The 21,966-nt window shown below is 44.4% G+C and overlaps 1 protein-coding gene across 1 annotated transcript in view; it reads right to left on the reverse strand.

Moving 5' to 3' along the window:
* Nucleotides 1–7,123: 7,123 nt before the first annotated feature.
* The window catches only part of CDH5 (cadherin 5), a 28,785-nt gene continuing 13,942 nt past the window's right edge, over nt 7,124–21,966 (reverse strand). Inside the window, exons 2-12 of the mRNA XM_066328017.1 lie at nt 20,018–20,219; nt 17,491–17,779; nt 17,289–17,405; nt 16,421–16,585; nt 15,846–16,033; nt 13,870–14,123; nt 13,145–13,287; nt 12,451–12,575; nt 10,872–10,980; nt 10,347–10,592; nt 7,124–9,770 (exon numbers count right to left, since the gene is read on the reverse strand). Coding sequence (XP_066184114.1) covers nt 9,277–9,770; nt 10,347–10,592; nt 10,872–10,980; nt 12,451–12,575; nt 13,145–13,287; nt 13,870–14,123; nt 15,846–16,033; nt 16,421–16,585; nt 17,289–17,405; nt 17,491–17,779; nt 20,018–20,206 — 2,319 coding nt within the window. The 5' untranslated portion in view covers nt 20,207–20,219 and the 3' untranslated portion in view covers nt 7,124–9,276. The remainder of the gene's footprint in view (nt 9,771–10,346; nt 10,593–10,871; nt 10,981–12,450; nt 12,576–13,144; nt 13,288–13,869; nt 14,124–15,845; nt 16,034–16,420; nt 16,586–17,288; nt 17,406–17,490; nt 17,780–20,017; nt 20,220–21,966) is intronic.

The following is a 21,966-nucleotide window of genomic DNA, read 5'->3' on the forward strand; positions in this document are numbered from 1 at the left end:
TGGCTTGAGCAGCAGTTTTGCCAGATCCAGGCAGGCCCTGAGAGGCAGATCTGAGGCTGTTCAAGAGGTGATTTCTCAGGCTGGTGAGAAATGGGCACTGCCAAGTAAACAGAGTGACAAAATTATTTTTTGCCAGCATGCTGCCTGGCCTTTCTGACTGCCCAGCATCTATCCCTTGGCTTTCCAGGTGTATTCCTTGATGCCAGCTCTTTCACACTGTTAAGTTTCGTGGTGGGTCCCTGCTGGTCTGGCCTTCTGCTTGTGCTGGCAGTTTCTGTTGAGCTCCAGGAGGCAGCAGCACTGGCCATGGCCATCTGAGCCTTGTCCTGGCTGCACTGGTCACAAAGGCTGTGGGTTTTGCCACTCTGGATCCTCACTTGGCTGCAATTGCAGAGCTCACCTCATTCCCAGGCTCGGAAATCCATGGAGAGCAGAGCCCTGCTTGTGTCTGCCCCATGTCTGCAAGGGCAAAACACTGCAGGAATGGGAGCTCACCCACCCCCAGAGCTGGAGCAGCCAGCAGTGACATTTGGGAAGTTTCAGCATCCATGTGGATGGTTCTTACCCAGCTGGGTGTTACAGAGGAGAGCTTCTTGTCCTCCCCAGCTGTGTTACACACTCACATCATCCCTCATTATCCATCCTCCCTGCTCCAGCAGGAATTCCTCAGCCAGGAGGGCTGTGCTCCAAGGCATGGCAAATCCCAGCTGCAGGGAGTGTGTGCAGAGAACTTGGCCTTGGTGCCCTCGGAGCAAGGCCAGGCTGCCTGCCAGGGGCAGGACCTGTGGCCAGGCTGGAGGTGTCACCTGTGCTGTCCCTGTGCCAGGACAGCAGCTCTGGGGGGAAACCCTCACTGCTGTTCCTCTGGAGAGGAGGCCTGGCAGGGTGGCACCTGCTCAGGTGCTGGTCACAGGCCCTGGACACTGTGGAACAGGATGGGACCTGTGGGGCAGCAGAGGTGTAGCTGAGCAGGCTGAGGTGGCTCAGCTGCTGCTGAGCAATGGGGGAGCTGTGTCCCTCCAGGCTGGCCCTGCTCACAGGGAGTTTGCTGCTTGTGTATAGCAGAACTTTTTGGATCAGAGGGAGAAATAACATTTTCCCCCTCTCCTGTTTTTGACCTCCAAATTTACCTGCTGCTGTTTCTCTCCCCTCCTCCCTTCTCATCCTGCTTGCTGTCCAGGGCTCTTTAGGACAGATTGTCAGTGTACACAGTCACTGAATTTGTAGCCTTTGTCATTACCTCAGCCCAGTGAAATGTCATAAACAGATTCTGAGCTGACCTGGGTGTTTGCTGTTATTCTTTGTGGCTGACCAGCTAGGGTTCCTCCTGGTGATCTGCAGGTGGATCTGGATCCCAAAGGCAGAGCCGGCCTCTCCCACTGTGCTCTCTCCACAGAGCTGCTGGATCAGCAGGGTTGCAGTAATCTGTCCAGAGGAGGGGCAAGGGACAGGATGGAGGCTGATTAAATTGCTGAACTGCATCCACTTGCAAGAAGTCTTTGACTTGCAGGTAGTTATTAATCTGTAATTGTGTGACAGGATTTCTGTGATTATTTCCAGCTTTTAGGTGATTACTGAAAGGCTCATGGCATATTTTTGTTACTGGTTTGTTTCTGTGGCTACTTGGGAAAGTTTTGCTGCATGGTTATAACATAGAAATAATTAACAAATTATAACTAGTGGATAAAGGTGTGTGTTGGGGAATTTGAATCAGAGAAACCTTATAAATATGATTGCTTAGCAAAAGATTCTGAAAATATGAAACCTATAAGAGAAATAGAAATGAAAGCTTACTTTGAGTTGTAGGATAGGAGTCTTAGTTACTATATAACCTGAAAACAATAGCCTGGCTAGCTGAAGGAGAATCCCTTTTGATTGAACAATACCTTTCTGCTGGCTGAGGGATCTAAAGGTCAATGTAGCAAAACAGTAAAGTCTAAAGAGTAGTTTTTAGAGTTTAAAATGTAACACAGTATGGTAATGTAGTAGTTCTTATAGGCTGTATGTAGATTCTATAGGATTTTGTGTCTTGTATTTGTTGGTCACTGTAAATTAGAATATTCATCACAAAATGAGATATAATGTATTGTAACAAAGACCTCTGTCTCTTCCTCTTCCCCTTCCCCCTACTCTTGTTCTCTCTTGCTCTCTGATCCCTGCTCTCCTACCCCTGCTCTCTTCCCCCCTGTCCCTTTGCTCTCTCACTCCCTTCTCTTAGCTCTCACTCTCCTGTTCTTTCTCCCTCTCTTTGGGATTTCCCTCCAGCCCAGGCTGGTGGCTGAAGGCAAGGCCCTTTTACCCATGACCCTTGCAATAAAACCACACGTTCTAGAATATACAGGTCAGCAGAATCCCTTGTCCCAGCCGTCTGGGGATTCTCCTACAGGTGTGTCCTTATAAACAAATGTTCTCATTTAAGGCGAACCAAGAGTCACTGAAGATAAAAATTACTTGGTCTTGCTTCAGAAAATCCCATTTAGTATTTGTAGTTTGGTTTGCAAAGAGAATATTCTAGAGAAGTAGGATTGGACATCTTCATCACCAAAACCGGACCGCAGTGTGGTGTGACAAAGTAGCAGGATTTGGTACTGACTCCTCCTGACAAACAGGAAACGTGCCCCAGGGAGGATGGTCTGGCCCGAGGTTTGATTAAAGGAGACATCTGAAGCTTGCATCCTCTCCCCAGAGCCCTTCCCTTGGCCCCTTGTGCCCTTCAGGACTGCTGCCTGAGCCAAGCACTGCCTTTCCCTTCAGAAATCCAAGCCTTGCAGCCTCCATGGCTTCCACGAACGTCTGAGAATTTCTGTGGAGTCAGCGCTAGAGCACGAAATGGATGGAGTGACCTTCGGGGTGGTATTAAATCCACTGACCACGGTCGGTGTGAGGTCACACACAGGGAAGCAGAGCGGGCATCCAGCGGGGAATACAGCAGGCATCCAGTGGAGATTTAGATAATCCACGGGGGATCCAGTGAGGATTCATCAAGGATCCAAGAGGGATCCAGCAGGGATACGGAGGGATCCGTGACGGATCCATGGGGGATCCACCGGAGAGCGCCGGGCGCGGCCGTGCCCAGCGCTGCCATCGGGCACCACCTGGCGGCCAGCAGCGGTCATTGCAGCCGCGCTGCTGCGGCGGGATAAAGGGAAGTGTCCCGGGACAGGGGACACGGGATAAAGGGATAAAGGGACAAAGGGAAGTGTCCCGGGACAGGGGACACGAGATAAAGGGATAAAGGGACAAAGGGAAGTGTCCCGGGAGAGAGGACACGGGATAAAGGGTTAAAGGGACAAAGAGAAGTGTCCCGGGACAGGGGACACGGGATAAAGGGACAAAGGGAAGTGTCCCGGGAGAGGGGACACGGGATAAAGGGATAAAGGGAAGTGTCCCGGGAGAGGGGAAACGGGATAAAGGGATAAAGGGACAAAGGGAAGTGTCCCGGGAGAGAGGACACGGGATAAAGGGGTAAAGGGATAAAGGGATAAAGGGATAAAATAGATAAAGGGAAGTGTCCCGGGAGAGGGGACACGGGATAAAGGGATAAAGGGACAAAGGGAAGTGTCCCGGGAGAGAGGACACGGGATAAAGGGATAAAAGGAAATGTCCCGGGAGAGAGGACACGGGATAAAGGGACAAAGGGATAAAGGGAAGTGTCCCGGGACAGGGGACACGGGATAAAGGGATAAAGAGATAAAGGGAAATGTCCCGGGAGAGGGGACACGGGATAAAGGGACAAAGGGATAAAGGGATAAAGAGATAAAGGGAAATGTCCCGGGAGAGGGGACACGGGATAAAGGGATAAAGGGAAACGTCCCGGGAGAATGGACACGGGATAAAGGGATAAAGGGGAGTGTCCCGGGAGAGAAGACACGGGATAAAGAGCAGTGTCCCGGGTCCGAGCGCAGTGTCCTGACGCTGAGAGCAGGGACATGGGGTGGAGGGCAGTGTCCTGGGGCCGAGATCAGGATCTCGGGATAAAGGGCGCTGTTCCGGGAGCAGGGACAGAGGGCTGTGTCCCGGTGCGGGGAGCAGGGACAAGGCTCAAGTCCCCTGAAGTGCCAGGGCACCAGCCCGCATCCCGCACTTCGGGGCTGTGGGATACAGCAAGGGCAGCTCAGGCCTTTGGCAATTTTCGGTTCTTCAGGTTTCCGTGGGAAGAGGGAGGCCCGGGCAGCTGTTCACAAAAGCCGTTTTTGAATGCGGGAGCTGGGAATGGCGTCTCAGGCTCGCTGCAGTGCCCGGCTCTGGGCAGTTTGTGGAGCCACACGCTGTCCTCACACGATATCCCCACACGCTATCCCCACACGATATCCCCACACGATATCCCCACACGCTGTCCCCACACGCTGTCCCACACACTGTCCCCACACGCTGTCCCCACACGCTGTCCCCACACGCTGTCCCACACACTGTCCCCACACGCTGTCCCCACACGCTGTCCCACACGCTGTCCCACACGATATCCCCACACGATATCCCCACACGATATCCCCACACGCTGTCCCACACGCTGTCCCCACACGCTGTCCCCACACGCTGTCCCACACGCTGTCCCCACACGCTGTCCCACACGCTGTCCCCATCTGTGTGGCGTTTGCCGGGGCACAGCAGAGGGGCCCTGGGGCTGCCATTGGGGATGCTCTGCTTTGGAGGAGCTCTGCAGGCGCGGCTTCGGGCCCCTGAGGCTGCCACTGGAGCTGCCGGGCCCATCGGCAGCCCCGCTGTCTGTGACTTTTCGGCAATCCTCCCCGCATTCGGGGCTGTGTTCGCTGGGCTGTTCGCCTGCGCAGCTCTGTCCTGCTGTGCTCAGGGGACTTCCCTCGGAGCGCTGCTGTCAAGTGGAGGTCCCGTTTTGATGAGGAATTAGAGATTGCAGAGATTTGTTGCAGAGGTTTCTGACTGACTGTGGCACTGATGAAGGGGTTAACTGGATGAATTAAGAGAGCCTGGAGGGGAAGCAGGTGGGACAAGCACCTCACTGAGGGGAAGGGGAAGGAAGTGCTGTTTTTCCCTTTTCCTTTAGGTCAGCCAGGAACAAAGTCAGGAAAGTGAGAGAAGTCAGAAAAGATCCATGCATGTTTATTGCTCATAAAAGCATTTTTCTGCTATTGTTTTCTTTCCCTTTGTTCTGATGCAGCCTGGAAAAGTGTCTTTGCTGTTTTGTTTTCTGTCGTGTTTTTTCTAAGGACGAGATTCAGCCTAAATCTTCCCCTGTGTTCTGATCAGACTCTTATTCATTTCCTGGTAGGAAATGATCACTTGTGGTACACTGAGACTGTGAAATGGGAAGATTTCAATGGGAAAGAAATCACCTTGGTGATGTCTTTCATTCCAGGAAGTTTGTGAAATAAAGCCAACAGTTTTATTTCTTGCTCTCTCAAACTTGAAACATTATTTTAAAAAAAGGAAAAAAAAAAAGAAAAAAGGGAGAATAGGTCAGAAAAGATGGTAATTATTTATTTTTGTCCTAACTTCACCTGAAATATAATGAAAATAAGTGTAACTATTACTTCTAGCCAAATAAGAGAGTATGCCACTATATTAACTGCCAGCAGAGCATTTCCCCTGCATGTGACATATACTTGGGAGTGAAAAGATGTAAAATAAATGTATCGAGATGGATCTGTACCCTGAACTCTGAGCTCCAAAAACTAGTGAGGCTTTGCAGGCTTTTCCCTTCAGTCACTCCTGGCAGGGTGACAATTGCTGTGCAGGGCAGGTGTCACTGCCAGGCTGGCTGGGCCCTCCTGGGGTCATTCTGAGCCCTTGCTGCTGAAAGGAGGAAAGGGAAGAATGCACTCCTTGAAGAGCTCAGAAACGATTATTTCATTTTCCTTTGATGACCAATCCTTCTGTTCGTGGAAACAAAAGGATTTGTTTGTTTGGGTTTGCTGTTGCAGTAGCCCTGGACTGCAATAGGATAATAAATCACAGAATTGGTTTTTCTTTCACTGATTGCTGGAGATTTGCCTTGATAAGGGGACCTTAGCTCACCTGCCCTACCTGGGATGTGCCACTGTGTGCCAGATGTTCACATTCAAACAGCTTTTCATTGTTGCTTTGATGCACATCAAGGATTCTCATCACAAGCCATTGCTTCATAAAAAGTTCTAATGGGATGGGAGTAAAACCCCTTTATTAAATGGCATGAACTTCTGCATCTGAATGTAATAAAATAATAATTTATGACATATTTTTAGAGATAAGAGATTAAAGTGCATATTAATTAAATGAATAATGAAAACCTTTGTGAGATTCTCTCCCACAAGTTGCAAGTAGCTGTTTAATCAAATTCTTTCTATGGAAAAATGCATTTCATTATAACATAATTAGCACATCTATTGTGTTTTTAATACAACTTGTGCTAAAGTGTATTTGATCTGGCGTTTGCTCATGGCAATTAGCAGTGAAGGAATTGAACTTTTTTGCTTTATCCCAGGCTTTGTAAATTATAAGTGCCATATCTGGTGAAAATGGATGTGATTTTTTTTAAAGTGCTAGAATGATCTTGGGAATATATTGAGGTAGTCATTAGCAGTAGTAAAAAGAGAAGGTGAGGAGCTGTGCTGCCTAAAGGCACAAGTTTAGGGGTGATTTTATTTTGTAGCCCCGATGTGTTTTGTTGTGTCAGTCCTGAGGCAGCTGCAGGGTTCTGTAGCCCAGTGACCCTGCTGCCAGTCTGGGGAGGCAGGCCAGGGAGGGGCAGGGCTGGGCTGCATCCTGCTCCGGATCCCCCTGGGGCTCCCCTGCTCTGGGGCTGTGCTGAGCTACAGCTGGCACTCCTTTCCCCATCTGAGAGGCAGCAAAAAAGGGCAGAATCTCAGGGGTGGTTCTAAGCCACCCTGCTGCCTGGCTGCTGATGTCCCAAACATCTGCTGGGTCATGGGATGTGTCCTGCAGCACTGGCAGAGACCCCACAGGGTCCAACCTTCCCAGCTGAACTGCTGGAGCTTCTCTCTACCAACAACTGTGCAAGGAGAGGGAGAAAACTGCTTTCACAGAAAGTTCTTTGGTGAGTTGATGCCTAGGCTGGGTTCACTTTGAGTGTTTTTATGGTTGAGGTCACTGTGGCACAAAGCCTGACATTGTCTTCCGAGTGCAACTCGTTAATGCACAGAAAATTCAGACTTGAGATTGGCTTTTATGTAGTAAAAAACAACATAATACAGTACAGGAATACAAAAAGAAACTGTCCAGTGCAAACATCATATACATTGGAAATGAATACAGTGTTGCTTAAAATAACTTTAAAAAAATCAGGCTTAAAAACAGCAATTCCAGGTAATAGAATCTGGCTGATACTTACCAAAGTACTTGATTTACTGAACTAATAATTTCATAACTAACTTTATCTGCTGATAGCCAATACCATAGGTACTGACAAAATCCTTAAACTGTAAGTATTATTAGTTAGCATTCTTTATAATACACAAACATGTGGAACCCCTATAGCACATACTGCTGGCTGGATTAAACAAAAGGGAATGAGCCCATTCAAAATAAAACCAAGGCTGTCACCCCAAGATACTTTTTAAAAACAAAGGATGGGATCCAAAGCTGATTTGACCAATAGACAGAATTATCCTCAATTTCCCTTTAGTTCATATTTGAACATTTGAATATGTTGTTGATGTTGTGAGTATGTTGTTGATGTTGCTTTAGTGTCCAGCCAAGTATTGCATTGGACAACTTTTTACAGCAGTGAGGAGCAGTGTGAGACCATTATTGTGCATTGCTATTTCCTGCCAAGAAAACATTTTGGGGGAAGGGAATGTGAATTAGAGATGATGTGAACAAGGGAAAAGCAAATATGTGAGGTTCCACCATACTGGTTTAAGACAAAAAAAAAGATTTAGTATTATTTGGTTAGCTACCAGATTTAAATAATCAAATCAACTAAACTAATAGATACAACTCCAGCACAGATCCTGCACAGTGGAGGGTCTGTGTAGTAGGGTTCTGTTCCTGTTGGAGGCAACAGGACTCTGCACTGCTGGAAGCCAGAGACAGGCCATGGTCCTAAGGGACCCACTTTTTCCAAAATATGTTTGGCTGGGTCACTTCCAGTGTGGGTAGTTTCATTCTGGTCATTCTGTGGCTCTTCACCAGGTGGGAAACTGAACACAAGCCCTTTCCAGGGATGTGGTGGCTGCAGCTCCAAACCTGCCTTACATTTCTGGTGCTTTTATGCAGCTGAGTGTGTGAGTGTGTAGCCTTCTGGTTTGGGAGTCTACAGTATTTTCCTAGGTGGAAAATACTCCTTTTACAGTACCTGCTTAGAAAAAAAAGCACAACAGTTTCACAGTAATGAGGCCCTTCATTTTTTTTGTCCCTGATAAAATGCTATTGCTTTAATAACGCTGAATAACCCCCCTATTCAACCTCTTTTGAAATCTAGCCAGGCCTATATTTCCATCTAGAGAGATTTGCAGTGTTGGAGTCTTAACATTCCCCTGATCTCCACATTTCCTGCCCTGCAGGATATGTTCCATTGAGTAACACTGAGATCCTATTTACAGAGAAAAAACAATTTTGCTGCTAGCTGGAGCAAATTCTAGCATGCCAGAAGTGTGCCTGAAATTGTCATCAGGCTGTTAAAAATGACAGATGAAACCAGATTGTGTGTCTAAAAATCCTGTCTAATTTTATCATGAGTAACTCATAGATGTAGTAGAAGCCTATAAAGTAAAAATAATTAATAGAATGGAAAGAAGAAAAAAAAATGCTTCTTTTTGAAAGTGATGGAATAATTCCTAATACTAAGTGATAGACCATATGTTCCTCCTCTCCACAATTGGGTAAGCATAAGTGTGGAGTATCAATAAAGATGTTGCAAGAGGGGCAAGCAAAGCAGCCAGCTGGAGATCCAGGGGGGTTAAAACCTCCCTTCCCAATGTTGCTGAACCTCTCCCTCCCAGTGGAGGGTGACCTTGGATGCATGTGGATGGAAACAGCACAGCAGGAGAGGAATGAGGGAGAAACTGGGGACAAAACCAGGAGAAGTGGGGAAGATGGGGAGAGGAGGTGCGTCCTGGAAGGCTTGAGCAGGCCAGTGAACAGGAATTTTGGGGCAAAAAATGAATATTAGCAAGGGCAGTAGTGCTGCAGGAAGTTAATATAGGTGATCTCTGTGTGTCTTTTTAACCCTACTGCAGGTTTTTTCCATGCCTGTTTAAAATCCTACTATGGCTTGAGGGAAGAGCTGTGAGTTCCTCTTTGGCAGTCTCTTGGTGTCTATCTGTAGTGGGAGGGAGAAAATTCACGGCTAGTTTGAGCTTAATACACAAAATCTTCACTTGGTTCTGATCCATACAGCTCAGCTAACATCTTGAACCTGGGTCCCCAGTCATTGAGAAAGTCATAATCAATGTCTGAGTCTGAGGAGCCTGAGCCCAGAGAGCTGAGGGACTCCGCGATGGACTCGGCGCCTTCGTAGCCGTAGATGTGCAGGGTGTCGTAGGGCAGCAAATCCCTGTCGTTGTCAGCCTCGTCCTTCTTCACCTCAATCATCATCTCCATCCCCCCAGCTCCAGGGGTGACGTTCCCAGGAGGTTTCTGGACCTGTGCATACGGACAGGGAGCAGCTTCCGCCTTGAGGCCGTTCTTGCGGACGGAGTTGAGCACGGACACGTCGTAACTGGTGGTGTCCATCTCCCCTCCTCCCTCCTCGTCATAGGTGACCAGCTGCTCGTGGATCTCTGCCACATTCCTCCCCAGCCCACTCAGATCCTTCTTGTGCCTCTTTCTCAGCAGAATCAGCAACACAATCACTGCAAAGGAAATTTAGATGAGCCCGTGTGAATACAGAAGTAAGACACTAAAACAAATTGCATTTAAGATATGTAACATTGTCTGAAGTGTTATAGGTTTTTTATTTCTGGATTGTTTTTTAACATATATTTAACTATTTAAAAAATAGTTAAAATTTCTATTTAACTGTAGGATTAGTTGAAGGAGTTCAGTCTGGACAGGGATTGTCCAGCTGACTCTTGAACTGGAATCACAAGTACAAATGCATGGTGTTACAAGGTCTTTGAATCAACTACTGCCTTGAACTGGTAAATCTTTTAATGCTAAGCATCAGATGCTACTTATGTGGTCCTTGCAAATCAGGCCAGTTCTCAGGCAAAAAAAAAAATTCAGCCTTCTCTGATAGATTTCAAATGCAGCCAAAAGGTACTAACAGGCCAGAGAGGAAGAGCACGTGAGATGAATTAAATTGGTACAGCATTTCTGGCTTTGTGACCACTTCATAGCCACAAAGCGTTTGTAGATCTCAGCTAAAGAAAGAGCAAAACAATCCTCACACTGTAGTGCAAAGAACATTCCAAAAGTCAGATGCTCACCAATGATTGTGAAGATGCAAATAAAAATCGCCACCAATGCTTGTATGCTGACGCCAACCTGCTTTGCTCTCTCCTCACAGAAGGTGAAGTTTCCTTTCTCGTTGCACTTGCAGACACTGATGACCAGGGTGTTTGTGCTGGTGAGGTCAGGGTCGCCGTTGTCTGAGATGAGGACAGGTAGGTAGTGGAACTTGACCAGTTCCCGGTTGAACTGGCCGTATCTGACAGTAATGTTGGCGGTGTTGTCTGGAAGGAGTAACACACCCCATTAGTGATAATCCCTACCAGACTGTCCCCACAGATTACCAGTACTGGGGCCTCTTCCCCTGCGGCACCACCAGCCTGAACCCAGGTGAAACTTGGGTTCCATTAAACATACTTTTTTTTCAGTATGTTAAGCCTTTAAAAATAAAGAGTTACTTAGCTCAGCTAGACCAACCACAGGTCAGTGCTACAGCTTTTCTTCCCTGAGTCTCAGGATCCCACTCTGGGGAGCTGATGTAGGGCAATGCAGGGATACATTACCGTAGTTCTCTATCAGGGAGAAGTTGCTGTCTTCTGTGGCCAGTGAGTATCTGAAAAAGCCTCTGGGAGATGTTTCATCCTTGTCAACAGCTGAAATCCTGACGATCACCTACAAGGATGGAAGAGGTCACAGTTTTCAGTGCACATTTCCTCCAGTGATAAAACATGTGGAGTATTTGAGCTGGGGTATGTGTCCTGTGCAACCCTTCAGTAAAAGGAAGGACACAGACATCTCAGGATACCCCTCTTCAAGTTTTTTTGAAGCAAGCAATTACTTTGCAGGTCTTCAAAAAGACCAGTTTTGCCTCTTAAAATTTTGTGTAATGAAAGAATGAAAAAAGCCTCATTTTTAGACATATGGCTTGTTGAAATGTCTAAGATGGTGTCTTCTAAAGTCCTCAGCCTACTTTGAAGTGTGTCTGTGATTCTTGGAATGCTATTGAGACTGCCAGGCCTGAAGGACATACTTGGGTTTTGAAATCTTCAACCTGATGTACATTAGATGGATAAAATATAAAAAAATGTGTCTGTTATGTCCCAAAGGTATTTGAAAAGTTAAACTAAAGGTGAAATTAATGCCTTGCATGTTCTGTCAGAGAGTCCAGGCAATGACAGTGTCCTGGTTCCAGCCAGGGAAGAGTTAATTTTTTTTTCAGTATCTGGGAGGGGGCAGAGTGGTTATTCTTGACCATCTCGTGTCATCTTTGGGAGAGGAAATGGACTCTTTTCCTGCAGAAGGGGTTCGTTCTGTTTGAACAGTTGTGGTGGAGGGATAATGCTGGTGCTGAACACTTTGGGTGGTGTGGCTGCTCTGCACTCTCTATTTTTTTCAATATATAATTTTTATTATTTATATTGTTGCTATTGCTGTTCATTTTCTTATCCCATTTCTGTTTCCAGTAAACTGTTCTTATCTCAGCCCACAATCTTTCCCTTTTGTGCCTCCAGTTCTCCTCTCCCTCCTGCTGCAGGGGAAAGGGGGCAAGCGAGTGGTGTGTGGTTTGGAGTTTCAGTGGGAACACTAAACTGGGGAGTACCACCCCTAAACCATGGCACAAAATGTCTTAATTTAGCAAATATTACAGTATGGGCTGAACACTTGTGTCTGAGGTCAAACAGGTAAATCTGAAATACCAACACTGTGCAGGTAGTAACACAATTTATGTGTGCAGATCCGTGCACTCTCTGACTACAAAATAATGTTCCATGCAGCAATGTTGTCCTACTAGTTTGAAATGTATCTCTCAGTATTACATTCAAGCATTTGTGTGATAGAACTGAGCTGCTGATTCTTGCTGTGCAGAGCTTGACTGTCCTTCATGGCTCAGCTGTTAATACATAGATGTGAGAGCCTGGGGGGAGAGAGGCAGTGCAGCCCATGTGTGCAAGCAGATAAAAGTCAATATTCCAACAGTGCAATATCCTTAAGAAATATTCTTGACCACTGATGTTTTGAAAATCAGTGAAATGATCAGGTGTTTTGACATATAAACTGAGACTCACTTTTATTAAAAGACATCTTTCACTTGAGCTGACAAGCAGTAATTCAGGTTTCAGGGAAAAGCTCTCCCTGTCTCACCTTTCCAGGGACAGCATTTTCACACACTCGGGGTTCCTCAGGAGAAACAAGTTCTGGAGCATTATCATTGACATCATCCACTATGACGTGGACATGGGCATGTGACTCTCTGTCGGAAAGACGGCCTGGAATGACAGAAGGGGACAAGGTCACAAGTCTGGAGCTCCAGTGCTGGCTGAACTCCCCTTCCCACACCTGGTGCCCACTTCTGTGCCTCCCACATGATGAAAAATTTCTAGACCCGTCATAACTTAAAAACTTAAATGTTTACTCTGAGATTTATATATTTTCCTAAAATGTCTCATAGTGGTTAAATCAAGGATCTTTCAGGAATAAAATAACAGTAGCTTATGGCTTCCTGATTCTTCCCACTGCATGGCCATGGATTGAGCATTGTTCTCTGGCACTTAAGCAACGTGGACAGAACAGGCCATTTCTATATTGTGAAATATCAAACCAAGCTGGGACTGGCCTGCCCCACTCCCTGGAGCTGAGCAAAGCCAGGGGCCAAATCCTAAAATGATCTCTGACCTATTTGTAGGGACTTGTTTGGTTGGGAAGATGATGATGCAAAGGAGAAGCACTCCTTTCATTCCTAGCTCAGTAGGAACAGGCTGTCAGGTTATGACTTTCCTTTTTGATAAACTGCAGCCCTGCTGGATTTCTTTCAAACTGGGAAATGGATGGCACTTACCATCTTCAAGGATCTCCACAGCTGCCACAGTGATGTTGTATGATGAGCTGAATTCTCTGTCCAGAGGCTTGGGAAGTTGAATAACTCCATTATTGGATACTCTGACATAGTCTCCATTAGGACTTGCTCTACGCTGAATATATCTGTTTTTTTTGTTTAAAACAAGATATGTCAATACAAGGCTGATAATGCTGTGTTTCACTTCATTTCTTCTCAGAGGAAGGTCAGAGAGTTCTTGTGTGACAAATTACATTAATATCTTGACCAGGAGGGCTGAGAATATTGCCCTAAAACTATGCAGGCTGTGAGTGAAATACATCTGTTGGAAAAGTTTCCAGATTATTGCACTTTGCTCTTTCAAAAGTCTATTTTTCCTCTCTAATCACATGTTTGAGAGAGCTCTTACAATTAAAAAAAAAACCCAAAACAATAATATATAACCATGTGAAAATATCCAGGTTTATATTTTTTCCTGAATGTGCAAATGTTTTATCAGTAAGTCCATGTGGTAATTGCATGGGTAAATGGAGTTTATGTTCAGCTTTTGGTGAGCATATATATACATGGCTGCAGTGCTGGAAAAGTTATATTGGATTTTCTTTGTTTTGTTTGGCATGCAGATTCTAAAAAAATAGGGCCAAAGTCTGGGTTCTTTGTCAAAATCTTGGCACTATTAGTGGATTCTGCACTTTTAAATAGAATTGCTAAAGCTGGTGTTGTCTTACCTGATTTTCCGTTTGGCTGCGTCGGGGTCCTCTGCATGAACTGAACCAAGTGTTTTTACTTCTGCATGATTTTCCCTCACTTTAAATTCATATGGGAGTTTGGTGAAGACGGGAGGCTCATCCACGTCGGTGACCTGGATGGTGACTGTTGAGATGCTCCGGGGGTTGCCGGGTTTGAAATGCCGAAGGTTCACCGTGGGGTCTGTGGCTTCAATGCCAAACTTGTATTCTGATACTGTTTCGAAGTCCAGGGGCTAAAAAACCAAAAAGACAGTTACAGATATTCTTCCATTGCTGATGTCTAAGCAAACTTTCCATTGGCTTTCTGTGCAGATTTAACATCTGTGCTCTAATTCAGGTTTGGCAATGTTACCAAATTTCATCTTGACTGGACCCAGGGGGAGAGCATTTCCCAGCTGAACCTCTCTATCGTAACATGGCTCAAATTACCTCTCGTGTGGAACAGATTCATCCAGTAGTTTGGCAAAATTATTTTCTTTTGGGTTAAATAATTTTCTTTTTATAAAGCTGTAACTACCAAAACTTAGCTCCTGTCTCCCAAAGGCTGGGGAAGAGATTCTCCTCTTGGCTTAGCTTTTTGTTCGGAGGGCACTCAAGGCAGATTGCAGATGCACACTGGCTGACAGCCGGGGCATTAAGTGATAAATGACATCCTCTTCCCTGTTTTTCCCCTTGCCTGAGACTATAAAAGGAATCACACAATGGGAGGAAGGCCAGGAGCTCTGGCAGTAAGAAATGCTCCTTTGAAAGTTTCCTTTGTTCCACCACCTGAGATTGTAAAAACACTGAGATACACAGCACTTGTGGTGACTCTTGTTCTTCCCTTTGAGTAGATTTTGCAAAGAGGAGCAATTGGACATATTTTATCTCACATGGCTGTGTATTTAAAATTATGATGTGTGCATGGCCAAAATCACATTGCAAAACAAGGAGATGAACTTTGCCCACTGCGTGCTGGAGGAAAAGCAGGTTCCAAATCCCACAGGGAGTGTGTGTGGGGTCTGTGACTGCTCCTGCTCTGGGCAGACACTGCATTCCCCAGCTCCTGGGCAGCTGGGGAAGAGCTGCATCAGGGGAAGGAGAGATGCTCATACCCAGTGTGACCACAACCGAGGATTTTACTGCCAATCTTGAAATCCCTGGTACTGTTTTTCCTGAAAGTTTTCTCTTCTTAATGACATTTCTAGTCTCAGCAGTTACAGAGAGATACTTGGAAGGGAAAAACACATTCCTGTCAATCTGAGGATTACAGGAGCTGATTTACAGTCCTCTCTCCTCTTTTTTTTTAAGCAGCAAGTCAATGAAATCAATGAAGTCTTGGTTTAGCAATGCTCTGCAGCAGTCCCTAGGTACAAATCAAGTGGGTTTGAGAATTTAAAAAAAAAACAACCAAAGAACAGACCCTAATAAAGGCTTTGGAGAGTCTTAAAGACTTATAAACATTAGTGGGGAAGCTCTGAAAACTCTGAAGAGCTCTGAAGCTCTTGAGGAAAGTAAGGGAACTGTGGCTCAGATTGGAGTGAATGCCAAACTGCAAAGAGACTTTTAGAAAGGAGGTCAGGTGGACTTGTTTACATTTCCTGCTTTGGTTTCATGTGGGCTGCAGAAGGGAAGGATTCTTTGACTTGGCCAGTTGGTTGAACACTTAAATCGCTGCCTCTTTGAAGCACCCAACCACTTGAAGTTTGTGAGAAGCCCAAAGTGTGCAACCTGTGTTTCTGACACAGCCCCACTGCACTCTGCAGTAGTTCTGGAGTTTTTCAGGACTGGAGGTTGAAAAGGACTAGAAATCAGCAGCTCTTCTCCCAGAGCTTGAAGAGCCGATGTTCAGGATCAGTATATTTCATACTGACTTTCATGCGTTTCTATTTTTTCCTGCTGCTAGTCCTAAACCAAAAAGCCACTTGTTACACGTGGAAAACCACAATAATCATCTTTGCTATGGGGAAAAGTACCTTCTTTGGCCTAATGATGCCTTCATTTGTGTACGGATTTGCCTCAATGTCGAAGGTGTCCCTGAACTCTCCTTGGATAAAGCTGTATCTTGTGTTTCTGTGCTGTGGTTCATCAATATCTTCTACTTTGACTCTGCCAACTTCTCCTCCTACTGAGATGTTTTCAGGAACTTTAAAGTGAAATGATGCTGTTAAAAAAGAGAAAAATACATAAGGTGTGTGTACATGGAAGTTTGAACTTAGTTAAAACTGTTCTTACTTGACAGATGCACATAAAAATATTCCATTGAGAATTTACCATTCTGTATCTCTAAGACATGTAGAAATATAAATAATAATCCAAATTGTCAAGACCTTTAGCAAAGGGATGAAATTAATACAGATTTTTGTTTTCTGTTCTAGGTACGCATCACCCAGGAAAAGTGGCTCTGGCTAAAACACAGAAGAGCTTCTGAACATGTAAAGTTCTTTTGCCCATTTTTAAGGAAAGCTGGATTGTACTGAACTGGGAGAAAACTCATTGTGTCTGTGTCAGCCCTTGTTTTCAGGTGGCTCAGAGGCTGTGTGACACTCACTGTGTTTGAACACTGGGAAGTTGTCGTTGATGTCAGACAAGGTGATGATCACTGTGGCTGTGCTGGAATCCCCAGAGAAACCCGGAGCATCTTTGGCTTGAACAACAATCTCATATGTTGACTTGGTCTCTCTGTCCAAATTAGGCTCTTTTGTATAAATCACACCTGTGAAGAAATAATATTGAATGCAGTTAGATTTTGCAGCACTCCCAACATCTCTTCAATTTTGACAGCAAATTTTTATCTTTTTTTATCTCCACACATTCAGCTTTAAGTAGAAATTTTACAGTGGTACTTTTCAAGAAATGTTATAAATTTTTCTACATGATGGAATATTTAGGAAAGCTTGAGCAGAATATTCCTTTTAATGTATCTTTAACCTCTTTACTTGGGTTCTTTGTTCTAGCACACTAGTGTGGTTACAAGGGGTACTGACATTGGTTTTAAAACTGAGCAAAATTTCGGGATTTAAAACTGGGCAAAATTTAGGAAAGTAAATGATTATTGGTTATTGAATGCTGTATTGAATTGTGTATTCCCTTTTCTTATTTGGTCACTGGAACAGTATCTATGCTGAACTGAAAACACAAACTCATCTTAGCTCCTTGTCAGTCTTTCCATGAGTGGGGAAAATTGATCTTGTATCTTCTCATGTTTTTCATGGCAGCTGATATCCTGATTTTATTAGTTCATTTCCAGATACAGACAGTGGCATTGTGGAGTGTGAATGAAAAACCTTTCTAAATCACATTTAAAATATTTTTGAACGACTATTCCTCTTTTCCAGAATGAAAAAGGCTGAAAATTGTGTTTTCTTCAAAGGGTAGGGTATGGACAAAGTATTAGAACATCTGTGTGTCTGACTTACCAGAGTCATCAATGGTGAAATATTCACCTCCTGTGGTGACTTCGTAGGTCACCGTGGCATGACCTGACACTGTGGGGTCATCAGCATCCACAGCTGTCACTTTGGTGACTGAGGTTCCTAGAAAAGGATTTTCAAGGTGCACATTAATATAAATTGTGCTTTTTAATGCCAGCCATGAGAGGAGAGGAGTGAGAGGACATACCTACTGGGGACATTTCTGGGACAGAGCCATTGAACACCTTCTGCACAAACACAGGGGCGTTGTCGTTGATGTCATACACCTTGATGATGAATTTGGAGGGGCGTTCCAGGGACCTGTTGTTGGTTCTGTCAATGATGAGGGCTGTCAGTTCATACTCTGCCTTCTTCTCCCTGTCCAGCCTCTCGAAGGCGTACACATCCCCACTGGTCTCCTCCACCTTGAAGATGGTGTTGGCATATTCCCCCTCGATGATGTACTTGGCGTTGTTGTTCCTTACACTGGATGTGATCTGGAAGGAAAGAGTAATTCAGAGAGATAGAGGTGGGGTCTGCAGCTGGGTGCAGCAAAGGACTGACACGGTCAGGAATTCCACATCCCACTGGGAACCAGAGCAACCCTCGGGCCTTTTGCTGTCAGCTGGGGCAGCACTGAGCAGCACCACAGCAGCAGCTGGGGTTACAGGGTGACACTTGTTCCCACACTGAAACCTGCTTGCTTATACAGTACACAGCCTTTTTAAAATCATACCTCATATTTCCTAAAGGTATAAATTGTTCATGCAGCCAACACTTACACATAATTAACTTCATTATATCTGAAATAATATGAGCAACTGCTCAGTTTGACCTATTCTTGTTTGCAGCTTTCTGGACCTACCAGGGTTTTTTGCTCGGTTTCACAGGATTACAGGAGGAAATCTGTATTCACAGCTCCTGATATCATTCAGCATTAGCCTCTATTTCTTAGCATTTAGCAGAATTCCTGCCATAGCTGACAGCTTTCTTGTGCTAAGTCACATGCAATCCTTTAATAAGCTCATGCTATGACAGGAAGGTTACATTTCCACCCCACAGATTTTAGAATTTAAGGTTATATGCAGTGAAAAAGGGATAAGAGGAATGAGCATTAATCAGTTTTAAAATATAATTTAATCCAATTCTAAATGCTTTTTCACACTACTTGATCTGCAGATAATGTAATGGTGCTTCCCTTTCTATGCCCTCACACATACACAGTCATTGCTAGAAGCTTTAGACCACAATTTTCTATCCACTGTATCAGTATTCTTATTTCAGCCTGCTAATTATCAAAGATTGCTGGGTTTGACCAAGTATTTCCAATCTTTTGTTACTGATGTTATCATAAATGTCACCTGTTGAGTGTTCATGATTTGATTTATTCTGTAGTTGTCATTTACTGCTGAGCATCATTTAAATTTTGGTTTTCTCTTTTGAACTGTGTCATTAATATTTCCAGCCCTCATTCCTTGGTCATGCTTTGGGCTGCTGGGACTGCTGGAAAGCATTTCAGAGCTCTGGAGATGCTACATGAGAAATAACCCCACTCCGGTCTCAAACATGGGGTAGTCTGTGTCTTCTTTCTCCATTTTTATGTACCTATTCAGTGTAAAAAAGCATAAACTTCTCCGAATGCCTTTTCTGATGCTGAGGATGAACACACAAAGGAAAGCACCGAGGTGGTGCAAGACAAGATCCAGATATGTCCGCACATTCCTGCAGCTGTCACTCAGCCCTGCCTCGCTGCTGCTGGGCCCTTTCTTCAAAGGGTTTATCAAGGGCTTGGTGCTGCAGATGCACCAAACAGCCACTGCAGGAGCCATCGGGGACTGTGCTGGTGAACACCCTGGACAAAAGGGAATTGCTCTTATTTAGGACAGCTCCAGGAATAGAAGCTGCTCCTCAATCTGGGGGTGAATTGGTCTGAAATGAAGCAGAGATGCTCCGTGGCAGCTGAGAGGACCCTGTGGCCTCTGTGCTTTCTCTGTGGTGCTTTCTGGCAGCCCAGAGCAAGCAGCAAGGGCTGTGTGACTGTGCTGGGACAGCCCTGGCAGATGTGAGTGCTGTAGAGTGCTGCACAGTGCTGCATTTATCTGCAGAGTGTCACAGTGCATCCCTTGGAAAGACTGCATCGGGAGAACTTTCCCTGGGCAATATGCAGTTGATAATAAGCTTTTATGAGCACTGCCCTGAGGAAAATGAGTTTGCAAGCAAGTCAACGCTTGTAAGTATTTTTAAAAATTATTTGCTTTTGGTTTGTGCAACAATATTTTTGATTGTGTAACAATATTCCGAAACATAGAACTCATGTTTTGTGTACAACCTGAGAGATGTAAACTGTGTGTTTTTTAATACACATGTTTTTATTTGCTGATCTCTGAGGTTTCTGAAAGAATCTTATGCTGCCAGAAAAATCCTGACATGCATCAGGCACCAAGCTTCCTTCCTGATAATGCACCTGCAGGTAATGTGCCTGTTCCTGCATTTGGAATCTCCAGACCTGCTATTCCCTTACATTTACTTGTATTCTTCAAAGGAATTAAAATTCCTTTGGCACTGTTCTTCATTCACTCTTTGCCCACATTTTGAAGATTTTAACATGTTAATATGTAGGTATTAAGCCCAATTTCTATTTCCTTTTCCTTTCTCCTGCTTAGACTGCAAACAAATTCTGCTTTTCAAGATCCTCATTTGCTGTTTTTAGTCACTGCTTCCAGGTTGCTGCTTACCTTGCCAACATGGTGTGGTAAAGGTGTATCAATCTCTTCTTTGATGTGCATTTGGTTCCAGATCCAGTCTCTCTTCTGGCGTTTGTGGCTGACATAATTTGAACAAAGGTTTTGGGTTGATTTCTGACTTTTTCCATCAGCAAATTCTAGAGCCAAGAACAACGAGAAAAGTAGAATAAGGTGGCTCATCTTCTTCTGTAGCCTAGAAAGTAATATAGAAATGCAAAAATATGAATAGCAACAGAATCAGATTCAGCAGAGGGAACATGTGTAGGGGTGCAAATGGACATTCCTTCCACAGGGAAGTTTAATCATTTTGTTTCTTTTCATTTGCCTCAGCATCGAAATTTGAAGGCTACCTCCTTCTGTGAAAGAGTTTTAGCTGGATGAAAACTGTAAAAACCAAAGTATTTCAATGAAATAAAAGGTGAGTTTTGAATGCTGGTATAAGAGCCAGCATTCCCCTGAATAGCTGTCATTGCTCTGAGGAGCAGAGTCACAGCCCAGGTCCCAGTTGTGCTCAGGGCAGCCTGGCACCATGGCTGAGCTTGAGTTAACTCCCCCTGAAATGAAATGTTCAGGCTTGACAAACCCAAATGCAGTGTTTTGACATGCCCTGACATAAAATATGCTGTAGCCAATATCTTTCTGTGGAGCATATTGATTTAAAATAAAATCTGGTGGGGTTTTTTGTGGAAAAAGTTATTTGTGTGAAATTTTCAATCAATTTCAAGTACAATACGGCAAATTATCTTTTTTTAAGAGCTCATCTATTGATTTAGTTGTCTTCTGAAGCTTTTGGAGACTCACATAAAGTTCCTTTTTCCCCTGTTCCCAGACTTTAACATCTCCAAAATGATAATTTGTGAAATGATTTTCAGGTGAAGCCATATTTTTGCATTCTGTGTTAAAACTAGCAAACTTAAGGCTCGACTTCCATATCAGAGGAGTTATTTTAATGTTATCAAAGCTGTTTCATTTTCTCACTAAATTTCCCATTCCTGATATAAAGGACTGATGGGGAACTTTAAGACTCAAGTAATCAGACTTTAAATTGCACAAAAATGACTTTCCATTAGCTTTTAGGAGCTGACAGCATGCACATCAAAAATAAACCCGCTAATTGTGATGAGAAGTTGACATCACACAGGCTGCTAGATGCGAGATTAAATTAATATTTTTGTCAGGAAGGTGCTGAGACGTTTCCAAAATTACTCTTTGGTAACCAGGCAATCAGTGTTATCCCATGGTGCAGCATCAATGTCAGTAAAAAAGATTTCATTTACCATGAAATGTTGCTTTGCTGTACTTTTCTGTCTCCCACATTGCTGTACCTAAACTGAGGAAAGTTCCTCCTTTGTGGTTGTGTAGGAAGTGACCAATAAGGTGCCTTTGAAGTTGCTTTTTGATAGATAAACTGTGTTTGATACAGTTTTCTGGATTCAAACAAAGCGTTTTGATTGAGCTAGTTTTTTCTATCCTGTGCCTTTAGCTTGACTTCAAGTATTTTTAGAAAAATAAGTATGACTTAGTTGTGTTTCTACACTTTGTGTAGATGAACATTTTGCAACTGGAAACTGGAAGGCAGTGATATGATTCTATTGTGATCACATAACAGTCTGACTTTTATCCATAAAACTACAAAATACGATAAGCAAAGGAAGCCATTGGACAATGCCAACCAGCACAGGTTGTGGTTTTGCCAAAGAACAGACCAAAGTGTCTAAAGAGCCTTTTTCTCCTACTCCTGTGCTGAGTGGAGCTCTCCTGTAGTGCTGAGCTGATGCCTAGAAGTTTTAGAACAGAAAGTGCTGACTGAATCTATTTACATGCATGTGCATTTCAGCTGAAACTTTAGCTACCCCTTTCACTCAGCATGTCCATCTTTGTGCTTGTAGCTCCTGATTAACGAATTCCTGCTTAATATTTGTCCAACCTCCCTGGGAAGT

Source organism: Sylvia atricapilla, chromosome 12 (assembly GCF_009819655.1).
Source record: "Sylvia atricapilla isolate bSylAtr1 chromosome 12, bSylAtr1.pri, whole genome shotgun sequence".
NCBI lineage: Eukaryota > Metazoa > Chordata > Aves > Passeriformes > Sylviidae > Sylvia > Sylvia atricapilla.